The following is a 12,832-nucleotide window of genomic DNA, read 5'->3' as shown; positions in this document are numbered from 1 at the left end:
TATAAATGCAAATAGTAATAAATCAAGGACAATATGACTATGGAGATTCTCAGTCATCCAGGTCATAGTTGTCCCAAAGGTGCTTTTTCAAGAGGCAACTGGACTTTCTGGTTTTTCTTTGAAGACATCTTGCTTCTCATCCAAGAAGCTTCCTCAGATCTTTTTTCTGAAGAGAACGTCTTCAAAGAAAAAACAGAAAGTCCAGTTGCCTCTTGAAAAAGTATGTTTAGGTCAAGGACTACCTGTATACCTAGGAAGTGCTATTATGGAAGCAAACGCCTCCAGATTTTCATTAGAGTTGTGTACCAATGGTCAAAGCCTCCTACAATTAGTATTAAACAAAAGAGAAGCCCTGCTTCTCACAGTCCTGCTTCACTTTTTGAATTAAAACATGAAAGTAAATAGAAAAAAGAGAGGATAAGATAATAAGGTCCATGCTGTATCTTAATGAGAAGTTTGCTACACTCCTATGAGACTTGTACAAGACTTAGAATGTTGACTGATCCTAAATCATCCTAATATTTACATATATATAATGAGCTCCTGGTACAGGTGTTTCCTTGCACTTGGTAATGAACGATAAGTATTTACTAATTTAGTACTCAAAGCAGCTAACAAAATTTTAAAAATTGGAACAGGATTTGAAAATTTTACATATAAATTAATATTAAAATTTAATACTGTTGTCTATTTTAATAGCTAATATGTCAAAAGTTCACACCTTCACCATTGCTCCAAGGTTATGAAACTACATCAGACTGAGATATGTATTTGGCGTTGGGGTCAAGTACACCTTCCAATGCAGTATATTTCATATTCTTGCCTTTTAGACTTATGGCAGATTTAGAAGTAAATGTTATATTGCTCAGTAACCTATAGTATTTTTATATTGTGCTGCATTTTCAGCTTGTAAACCTCTCAGGTTCCAACATTCCTCGTGTTCAGTTTGCTTTGATATGTTTCGAATTTACTTCCTAACATGGTTTAGAGAGACACTAATGTTCAGTGATGGTTAATCAAATGAGGAAAAAAGGCACAGCCCATTAGGAAGGTAATAATCAAATGCACATGCTCTTTCAGCTTGGTGGCTTTGAAATGGTGGGGGGAGGAAATGAGAAAGGGAACATATGGAGTTGTGCTTTTTTAGGATGAAAGCAGAGAATGTTATTCAAGGCATAATAAAATATAATTTAGAACATCTTAAGACATTTGCCCTGGCATAGCATCAATTAAAAATTTGTCTTATGTGGCCTGCATACTCCTACAGTAATGTCTGATTTACTTCTCCATTGCTCTTTTCCCAGATACCTCTCTAACTGATGTTGTCAAGTCTTTCAATCAGTAGTGGGATTCAAATTGTTTTACCACCGGTTCTGTGGGCCTGGCTTGGTGGGCGTGGTAGGGGAAGGATACTGTAAACTCTCCAGTCAGAGGTGGTATTTGCCAGTTCTCTGAACTACTCAAAATTTCCGCTACCGGTTCTCCAGAACTGGTCAGAACCTGCTGAATACCACCTCTGCTTTCAATCAAGGGAGAGTTTGGTCAAAAATGGATTTAGAATAATCACATCTGAAATCATAATCTGTTCCAAAGTCTGAAATTAAAGATTTGAATAGCCACTCTCAGAAATAATGTAGCCTACCTTAATCCTTAATTCATCTTCTCAATAGCTGGATTGTATTGTAACTGTGGAGTAAAGGGAAGGGGTTCAAGAAAGGTCTACAGAATTATTGATTATGTGCCATCAAATAAGTGTCAACACTAAAAAATCACATAGATTTTGCCCATGACAGTTTGTTCCTAACCTGGCCCTTTTGGTCTTAGAATAGTGTAGTCCATCCACCTTGAATTTGGTCATCTTCTTTCCTTTTGCATTTCCTAGCATTTCTAAAGTGTTCTCCAGAGAGCCAAATATTCACATAATTTGTCTAAACTGTAATAATTGGAACATGTTCATTTGTACCTTGAGTGAGAACTCTGATTTATTTGATGATCCATTGTTTGTTTTCTTGGTTTCCAAAGCTTTCTCCAACACCAGATTTCAAAAATGTCAATACTCTTTCTATCCTTCTTCTCCAAAGTCCAATTATTGCTTCCCTAGAGTTTCATAGGAAATGCCTATGTATTATTATTGCATTTCTTTTCTGTATTTATGTTTTTATTGACTTCTTTTTCTTTACTGATGGTTGATCTTTAAAAGATAGAAACTATCCACTACTTCAGTATCTTCATTGTCAAATCTAAGACTGGTTGATGTACCTGTCACCCTTAGTTTGCTCTTTATATTTAATTTCAGTCCCATTTTTTCATTTTGCCTCTTGACTTTTATTAAAAGAAGTTGCAGATCCTTTGCATTGTCAACTATCAAAGTACATGAATCATAATTACACTATTTTTGACCAAGTTAAAATGGGCTAGAAGGGTCACTGAACAAGATCTGAGCTATTTATAAATACAAGAGCATAGAAGAAAACCAAGTAGAGGTGGGCATCAGTCTCAAATTACTAAACATACTGGGAACAACCATTTCATTTTCCTGATGTAAGGGACAATATATCAAATGTCCACTTTGCTGGGGAAAGGAAACTAAGCACATCATTTTTAGTGCTTTTTCCAGCTACCTGCCATCTTCTGGCAAAAGATCGGTTTGATATGCTGACTGTAAACTGCTTAGAGAGCACTGTAAAACACTGTGGAACAGTATGTAAGTCTAAATGCTATTGTACACAATACAATTAAATGTATTAATCCAATACATTTTAAAAAGGGTGAGACTTCATTCACAGTGGTGGCTAACATTTTAATTTTTTTTGACTCCACCTTTCTATGCAGGTTTTTGTTTGTATATACAGACACTAGGGAGAAATGAGGATGGTTTGCATTTGTAACAGATGTGTTTGCTTAGTACAGAGAGCAAATTGAAAAGGTAAAGTTAGAATGGGCTAAATAATAACAAGGAGTTGTCAGTCCCACAGTGTAGACCAAACTGGAAAACCAATGCCATGGAGGTCAGTGCTACTTTTATTATAAAGCTATTGTAACAGAATCTTTTCGTTATGACTGTTGCTTTGGCCTTGTAGGTCTGACTGTTGCCTCTTCCTCCTCCCCTTTAAGGCCATTCCCTCTTTCCTCTACAGCAATAGACACTGTATTTATAACAGAAATGAGACCTTTTCAGTTCCTCATTTTATCACTAAAGGGAGGGAGGGACAGAGGGAGGGATACCTTTTGAGCTTGTTGCTCATAAAAATAGTTTTTTAAAAAAAAAAATAGAAGCATTGGATTAATATTTCTTAATGGAAAACTGCTGATGCATCTTTCCTGTAAAAATCCATGTGAGATGGTTAAAGTAGCACGCCTAAGGATAACTAAAGGTCAGCTGAATCATGCAGTTTATTTCTGAGTAAACATGCATAAAACTGAATTCCAGCTCTAATACGATGTTCACTATGTATATCATTGTCTGGAAATCTTCTGAAAATCTTTTCTGTGAAGTTAGATACCATTGGACTTATCACATAGCTTGGCTTATACAGTATATGCATTTCAGAACTCTTTTATTGTATTAGATATGTGAATTTCTTTAACAAGTTTTTCCTCTCAATTTTATTTTCAAAGCAATTTTAAACAAGAGTACAGATACCAAAAATAAAGGAAACAACAAAGCATGAAAGATAATTAATGACAATAAAAAAAGCAAACAGAACTAAGAAATAATGAGAAAACCTTCCTCAATTTATTTATTTACACACACACACACCTTCTTGCTCCAGTATTTTATCTTTTTATACACACAAAACTTTTCTAGAATTCCTTGTTAGAAATATTATGAAACATAATTGGGAAAAATTGGTTGGAACATAATCTCTGCAATTGATTTACACCAAGTTCATAACATTGGATGATTGGTCAGTCTTGCTTAATTGCCTATTTGAGAAGAAATATCTCAGGAATTGAGAGTGTACACAGCCATGTTTAAAACCTGAGGCTTACAGCATACAGGTGACAAATCTTTGAGAAATGAAATTTTGCTTCTTTTGATAACTTCACAGCACAGTTCTTGATTAGATCCTAAGTGACTCTGCTGCCCATCTGAACATAGTATGTCACTAAAACCTTCTGTCAAGTAATTTCTATTCAGGCTGGTAATGATCAAATATCCCATCATTGTTCTGTTCCAGTTAAAATTTATATATAATCTACTTTCTGCCTTATTTTCCATAAAGGACATTAAGAATTGGTGTATTAAGGAGCATGTCAAATGAAATAAAGTATTTCTAAGTTCTTTGAATCAATAATAGGTTTATTTAGAAACAACTGAATGTGCTCTTATTTATTGATGGTGAAATTAGTCTGGTGTTTATAACTTTGAAAGCTTCCTAATTCGATAGCAGTTATGATCTACATTTTTATATTTTTTAAAGTAATCTATTTGTTCTATAAATACTTCCATTACCAGTAAAGCTCTTTGATGCTTAATATCTTTTGAGCAAAAAGTAAACACTTATCCCCAGGCTATTACAGTAATTTATAAATGCTGCTATTAAAAGACAAAACAGAAGACATTTAAAATAGTATGCATGAAAAGTGGATCTAAGGACTCAATTTGAGAAAACAACATGATTTTCATTTTAGGGAAGATAAATCTTGTTTTATTAGCAAAAAATCAAGAAAGTTATCTTAAAGTGCTTTGGAGAACATTCCTCTATTATACTTTTTCATGTGACATAAAATTATTTAATTTCATGTTGGAGAGGATATAAAGAAAAAGGCATATTTAATTTTACAGTTAAGACTCTTGCATATATTTAACACACAGTATAAAAATTAAGGAAATCAAATAGTAATTTTTCTCATATATACATTGGTAAGGCAATCCAACATTGGAAATATGAAAGGAAATTCATTGAAGCTTTGGTATAAATGTTGACCTTTATGGAAAATTTATAAATTGAAATGATTAGAGAAACAGAAAAGATTTATTTTTTCTACAGTGGTATGATTTCATCTACCACGGTCATATATAAGATACATGTATCGAACAATTTCAAAGACTTTGCCTACTCATTGATAACTGATTAAAAATACCAGAATAAAGGCATATTATGGAATGTAATATAAAAGAGAATGTATCTCTTTTGACTTTTGGAATGATTTACGGCCTTCTACAACACCCCTCCCCCAAAAAAATATCCATCCATAGCACTCAGATTGAGTTACATCATTACTGAACTCACATTTTGAGCCTGTAAAATTAGGGCATGTTAAATTATTCAACATTCAATTCCCAAACATTAGGGGTGCTCAAAAGTTGTGACATGCCTTGAAATGTATTTTGGTTATTTTAATATAATTTACATGTGTTGGTAAATAACTACATAAATATCATAACTTTTTAACGTTTTGTTTGTTTCATCCTCCTCCACCCTGAAACAAGTTGCCTGCTCTGTAATAAATACAAATATGTTTTATTAATCTTCCTTCAAGCTCACAGGATGGTTCATTACTCGTACCTTTTTTGGATTTCATAACTGTCAGCCCTGTTTCCATAAAGGGCCTTTGAATCAAATCTTTCAGTTGAGTGAAAGCCCACTTCCATTGTAATGTTGCTGAGGTAATATGAGATTCTGCACTGAAATAGCCTTCCATTTCTAACACAAGGGTAATGAATTCAGAACATAGAGGATATCTTGTACAGTAGAATTTACCCCCCCCCCCCAAAAAAAAACCCAACCCCATCTATGTAATCAGAATCTCAGTATCACTGCATCAGATAAATTGAAATTTTGTCTGCTTTATAGATTTGTGGATGCCAATTTTACATATAGCTAGAAGCCAAAAGCAATGAATCAAGTGAAGTAATCCTTACTATTCTAAGCATTAATGGATTTTCACTTCATTAAATACACACAGAGAAAATGTGGCTGTAGAATTGAGAACAAGTGCATTTGGGTTGACTGATTTTAAAGACAGAAAAGGTATTTAAACAAGCTTTTTCCCAAATGTTTCATATTTACTGGATAACAAACAGATGTTGTCTGTCTCTCAGTATTATTTTGCTAGAAGACTATTTGGCAAGTAGGTTGCTATTTCATTGTACATCATGCACATATAGAGATACACTTCCATCAGCTGAAACCTAAAAAGAGACAGGAATGCTGGAGGACCGATTGGAAATTACAATTATTTCCCTATTGCATAAGTAGATTTCTGGATGAGAATGGTGTCATGATCATATTAGGATGCTGCTATGCCAGTTAAACCAGTTCCTAATCTGTTCAAAGTTGTTGCTTGACTTGTAAAAATCTTCCATGTTTTAGGACCAAGTGATTTAATAAAGTATTTGTTTACATATGTTCTTACCAATTTCTGAATAAATTCAGTAGAGGGCCTTCTGCAAGAATAATTTATTATTTCATTATTCATTTGTTATCTAATTTTGATTTCAGTTCCTTTTCATTCTTGCTTCCAGTTGTTTAGATTTTCCTTTCTTATGTGCATTTTGTATGACTATTTTGGATCTTCCTTCTTTGTAATATGTATGTGAAGGGATTATATATGTGTGAACTCAGAGTAAAGGAAGATATGGTTAAGGCTGCCTATAATTTAGTTATTTTACTCATCATTTGAAAAAGTTGAATAGATATTTTATAAATAAATATAAAAGTGTCAGCATCACTGAAAGTTGATCATGATATTTATCAACAACTACAATATAGGTATACACTGAAAAGGATTCAGTTTAAGCAAAATAAAACTAGCAGAAAGAATGTTTTTGTATTTATTTCTGCCCCTCCCCCCCTCGCTTTATAGCAGGATGCTACTTTTAAAATTTCAAAGTTAATATGATACATTATAAACAAAATTGTTTTTAATGTGATACATTATAAACTCTTTCTCAGTCAGCCTGAAATCAGCCTGACTTGTCCTTCACGAAAATATAACTTTGTGTCCAACATTCTTCACCCCTTTTAGAGGAATCCTAAATGCCATCACCTAAAAAGAACTGGTTGGATTGCTCAAGCATTATAGTGAACTCTTGCTCGGCCCTCCTTTTTTGCAGTCTTTCTGTACCCTAGAGTTCCTCACCAGAACAGTCCTTATATTCTTGAATCTCTTTCTGGCCTTGGCTTTCCCCTCATTATAATAGTCAGATGGACCATTTTCTTGTCCCACAGCAATGTTAGACTTCTTTTGAGTCGTTATTCCTTCAGTAACTAGAATGTTAATGAATGTCCTGGGATATACCATTTAGTAGGAATGGGAGTTGGCAATTCCATATGATCATGAAACCAACTTTCACATATATTGTTTCAATCATAATATTATTCTTCAGATAACGTGAAAAACAGCAATATGTCAGAATTCTCATTACAGTATTCAAAACTCTGAAGGATTCTGTGACCAAGTGGTAATACCCAGATGATACTGCTGTGAAACACAAAGGATGACCTTGTAGACGCCCAAGGGAAGGGTCAAAGACATCATAAGTCATGATGAGCATGCTTGCAAGAGATCTAAGTCCAACCCACCTTGAATGCCTTCTTTCTCCCACTCATTTCCCTTGATTGTTACTTGGTCAGACTCTTGTAGAGAACTTAAGATTGTAATAAATTGTTAAACTCGTTTGAACTGCCTGAATCTCCTGATTTCCCAATTACTTGACAGATCTGGACCTATCAGGTAACTCTGTTTTGGGTCCTGAATATCACACTGGAGGTGATTGATTAATTAGAACTATAGTGACACAGTAGACAGAATGCCATATTGCAGGCTAATTCTGCTGACTGCTGGCTGCCAGCAGTTCAGCAGTTCAATTCTCACCAGTTCAAGGTTGACTCAGCCGTTCATCCTTCTGAGGTCACTAAAATGAGGACCCAGGTTATTGTGGGTAATATGCTGACTCTGTAAACTGCTTTAGAAAGGGCTGTAAAGCACTGTGAAGTGGTATATAAGTCTAAATGCTGTTGCTAATTAAGAGCCAATCCTCCCCTCTTCTGACCCCATCCTTTCCCATCTTGGAACTATGATTTTATTTTCATATTATTATGTTAGGAATATTTATCTCTGATGATTTTAATGTTTTTATACTGTAAGCCTCCCAGAATTGCTTCAAAACAAGATGGGAGGCAAATAAATGCAATAAATAAATTTTACTAATTAAAAAATACGTATACAAAATAAATAAATTTTTTTAAAAAAAACTTCTGATGGGCAGGTGTGTCAAAATTGTTTTTAATGTGAAATTTTTACAAATGCAAGTGATCTGTACAATAAGCCACAGGCTATATAAACCATAGATTGAAAAATAGTTGTCTTCAATAATAGGAAAGTTTTTTTCATCTTCAAATGTCAGTGTAGTGTTTGCAGGTCACACCTACTGACTTTTGAAATGCTAGATTCTGCGTAGAGTGTTAGTCCACATTATAATGTGGGATGAATGTACGTTATATTGCCAAAGTCTATATAATCTCATTTGGCTTTAAACTTCTCAATTTCTGTAAACTTAAAGGCTTCCTGCCCATGAAACAAGAGAAGTCTTTTACATAGAAATGATCTATGTACGTGTTCAAAAACATTGCTTTTTGAAAGCAGTGTTTCTTTCAAGGCTTGTTTGCTCTGTCCAAAGTTCTAAGCAGAAGCAGAAATGTTTACATAATTGTCCTGTCAGATGGAATTTTTTACTATGCACCATCCTACACTTCTACCACAGTCTGTTTAACATGGACCAGAATCAAGACTGGAGAGACAAGGAATAATGCTCAATAAGCAGCTTTATGATGAATGAAACAAGTCATTCAATTAAAGAAGGAGACCCTGAAGTAGGAGTAGCCACTCAGCAAGACTTTTCAACCAAAGAATAAGAAACACTGAGAGTGGGAGTGTTCTACCAATTCCCCTCTATTATATGTTTTTCTATAGCTTAATATTAGTATACAGAACAGTTGTAGCCGTTTCCAGCCAAATATTACTCTCTTAAGAAAGAATGAACACAACTTGTTTGATCTGTTTTTCAATGCCAGATGTTACATTTCTGCCACGAGCCAAAGATTTTCAGACCTCCATAATGCAATAAAGCAGGATGCAGCTATTGACTGAGATATTAAGTTCTGTATAGCTAGTATAATGATGCAGAACCACCAGAGCAGCAGCATATGATAAATATACTGTGTTACAACCCAAGGTTAAATAAGTCAATCCATTCTGCAATTTTCAGTAAGGTTTCCCAAAATATTAATAGCATTGTTTTTCAAATCCTTAATTCACTATAGAAAATTTGAACTATAGTGCATCCAACTATCATGGCCGAACAACAGGGATTATAAAGTTGGAAAAATATGAAAGGTGGCTTATCTGTGATCTACAAGCTACAGATACTGAAAGTGTTGAATATGGATGGCAATTTAAAGAGTGGTGTTCATTCTTCCATTTTCCTAATTATATAACTATAATAAGGCAAGTAGCAAGAATAGCATGGTATGATAGAAAGACTACTTAGCACTGAAGGAAATAAAAATCTTTGGTACATTTGAAAGCCTATGAAAATATGTGTATTGACATACACACACACACACACACACACACACACACACAACCGTCCTGGCATTACTCTGCCATACATACTAAAATTACTAAACAATTAACATTCATATTATTTATACAATATTGGTTTTGTTATACTTGTTTTGCCCATCTTTCTCAATTAAATCCTCTATCATATCACATTCTAGATCTATTCATCCTAATTAATTTTTGTTCCGACCTCCCCTCTCTTTTGCAACCATTGATATAACTTGTTCCAGGTATTATAGTATTCTGTTTCCCCCTTGTTTCCCCCTTGCCCAGGAAAGAAAAAAATGGAGCATGGGGGGGCACACAGCACCCCCCTGCACTCAATTTTGGGGCCTTCTGGGCCTCAGGGAAGCCTCCTGGGCGAAGCAGTAAGTAAGCGAGGGAAATCCCTGCACAGCTGATCATAGGGACATCTGATTTTCGGGAGGGGGAAAAAGAAATACCTTAAGAAGTGACTGGGCAAGGAAAAACATAGTGATGTCGGGCATGGGTGCAATGTTGTGCATGTGTGATAAGGACTGACTGGGTGGGGAGGGGCAGGCAGAGAGGGGCGGGGCCAGCCAAGGACACGATTTGCCGGTTCTCCAAACTGCACAGAATCATAACCGGTTCTATAGAACCGGTCGGAACTGTTAAAATCCCACCCCTGTATGGAGTATTAAATATGTTGAGCCTTTACTGTAACCTTCTCTTATTATTCCTAATAGGAATAATTCTGGCTAAAATTGTATATGTTCTCCCACAATGCGTATTGACTTCTGTCCATCTTCAGAAAGTACCATCAAACATACTGTCAGTATATTCATGAACTGGAATAGAGCTTGGTAACAAGGTCAGCCAATGAATAGGCATAGCAACTAAATCAGCCAATGAGAACAGTTTGGAAACTGAAACTAGAAGTAGCCTAGGCTGGAAACTGAAACTAAAAGTAGCCTAGGCTGGTTCAATGTTAAACTCTGCAACTCTGCAGCTATGTTGAAGCTCTGAGTCTGTCTATTGAAGATGAAATTAGCTTGCTTGCTTGCTGAAGACTGGAACTCTGCTCTGAACTTGCAACATGTTTCTGTTTGAGTTTGCTCCATGTTGGAGAAATCTAAAACTGGTTTGTAAAATCTACATATGTTTATAAAGATGTTCAATGAAGCATCAGCTATCTGTGTTCATTTTTCTAGCACTGAATTATCGCTGCAAAACTATCAATACATACTTGTATAAAGATGAAATTAAATGTGTAATTTAAGCTTAATACAGTCGACAGTTTTATGGACTTTAAAACTTTAAAGTACAGATTTGATCCTGGAAAAGAGAGTGAGAGGTGAGAACTTTAAAGAACTAAAGGCCATGTATGGTGGAAGCAAGTATAGTTGCAATGACAGAAAGATTTGGAAAGAGATAATGAATGTCTTGCTGAAGGTTACTTTTAGGTATGTTTCTTATCACATTCATTATTTTCACTTACTATTGCATACTTTTTTTCTGTGCCTTTATAATGTGCTTATCCCAAAATGGAATATTATATGTGTATGGATGTACATATATGTATGGATGTAACATTTTAAATCAAATGTATTTCAGACCAGATGCCTTTACAAAATACTGGTACTGTATGCTAACTGAATAAGCACATCTGAGCTATTCTTCTGATATGATGAGACCTTTGTCCAAATAAATAATTGTGCACTATTAGCACATGGAGATATGCTTTAAATATCTAATAGATATGGAATTCAGTGCATTCTACTGAGATAAATACAAGTAATAAGTAAATTCTTGTCTACCACTTATTCTTATCCAATAAATGCTTACTTTCCCTAAAAACCATGTTACCAAGTCTCATAGACACATGGCCCATATCAATTATCAAAGGAAGGTAGCCGAGATTTGCTACTGAATCTATGTTGTGAGCCTTCTAATTAAAATTGGAATGTTTTTATAACGCATGTGTGTGGGGGTTCTGTATGTGGAACATCCCAGTTTCTTCTGGAATGTTCCTTTTCTGTTCAAGCCAGAATCAACATAAGGAATTCTACCAAAAGAGAAAAACATAGGAACTTTTGTGTAAGTCTATAAAAGGATTCTTGGAAACTTACTTTATTAGCTGGTTAACAGATGTTGTTTAGCTACAAAACATCTATAATTACCCTCCTTTTTTTAAATGAAACTTTTTGTACAAAAGGAGTTCCTGTTTTAAAATTTACAGTATATAACATGAAAAAGTTCTAAGTACACAGAAGCCTGTGTGAAGTTCCATCCTGAGAATGTATTAATGCTTTCAGTTAACTTCCAGAAAGCCTGCCTGTAAATTCTATTAAATCTCACATCAGCCCCCCCACATTCTTCTAATTCCGGTTTAGCCAAGCTTGGTAGCTCTTTCCTTTTCAGGTTTGTAAAAATGTGTGCAATCTTTTCTTCCATTACTTAACTATTAATAATTGGAGGAAACTGACCAACTTAAATGGAGTAGGGAGTGCGTTAGCAGTTGCCACAGAAACTGCAATCCAATATAAATATCTTACTCCTCGTCTATCTATCAACTCTTTTTCAGGGCAGTTTAAGTTGCTGGAACAAGACCGTGATATTAAAGAGCCAGTGCAGTATTTTAACAGTGTGGAGGAGGTGGCTAAAGCATTTCCTGAACGAGTTTACGTCATGGAGGAAATAACATTCAACGTTAAGGTAGCCCCTAAACAAATGTTTATCCCAAGTTAAATGGTTTATGGTTAAGCCATTTTTTTAAACATGGCAATTGAGAAATATATTGTGCAAAAAGTAATTTGGGATTGTTGTTTTCTCTTAATCTGTTTGGGTACATTTTGCATAATCTGAATTTGAGGGTTCTTAATCTTACAAGATATGAAGACCTTTTCAAGGAGAGAATTATCTCCAATCAACAATGTTCTTTTTCAGTGTTCAACTAGAATATTGCTTCCAAATTTTAGACAGAGCTTCTTCTGTTGTAGACACTCTCCCTCACCTCTGAACCCTTAGATTTTATTTGGTAAAGGAGCAGCTGTTTCACTCACTCTACACCATGTCTTAGGTCACATAAAGACAGTATATATTGTAATGGTTAGTAATATCTACTTTTCAACTCAGATGACTGAGAATAATAAAATATTTCTAGAAAAGCAAAATAATAATGCATTGATTTTAAGTCTATAGGAATTCAAAGAAAAAATAAAATGATTATATAAAGAAACAAAAAAACTCCTTTATGTTTAAGTGTAAAAATCAAATAATGTTTGCTTGATTAATCTGT

The 12,832-nt window shown here is 34.6% G+C and overlaps 1 protein-coding gene across 1 annotated transcript in view; it reads left to right on the top strand.

Annotated features, from left to right (window-relative positions):
• Positions 1-12,832, top strand: part of GAREM1 (GRB2 associated regulator of MAPK1 subtype 1) — a 74,644-nt gene that overhangs the window by 46,093 nt on the left and 15,719 nt on the right. Inside the window, 1 exon segment of the mRNA XM_026670387.2 lies at positions 12,119-12,249. Coding sequence (XP_026526172.2) covers positions 12,119-12,249 — 131 coding nt within the window.

Source organism: Notechis scutatus, chromosome 3 (genome assembly GCF_049901735.1).
Source record: "Notechis scutatus isolate UNSWTSFEM ecotype Mainland chromosome 3, rNotScu1.2, whole genome shotgun sequence".
Classification (NCBI taxonomy): domain Eukaryota; kingdom Metazoa; phylum Chordata; class Lepidosauria; order Squamata; family Elapidae; genus Notechis; species Notechis scutatus.
The sequence above is the reverse complement of the archived record's forward strand: the minus strand, read 5'-3'. Positions and strand labels throughout refer to the sequence as shown.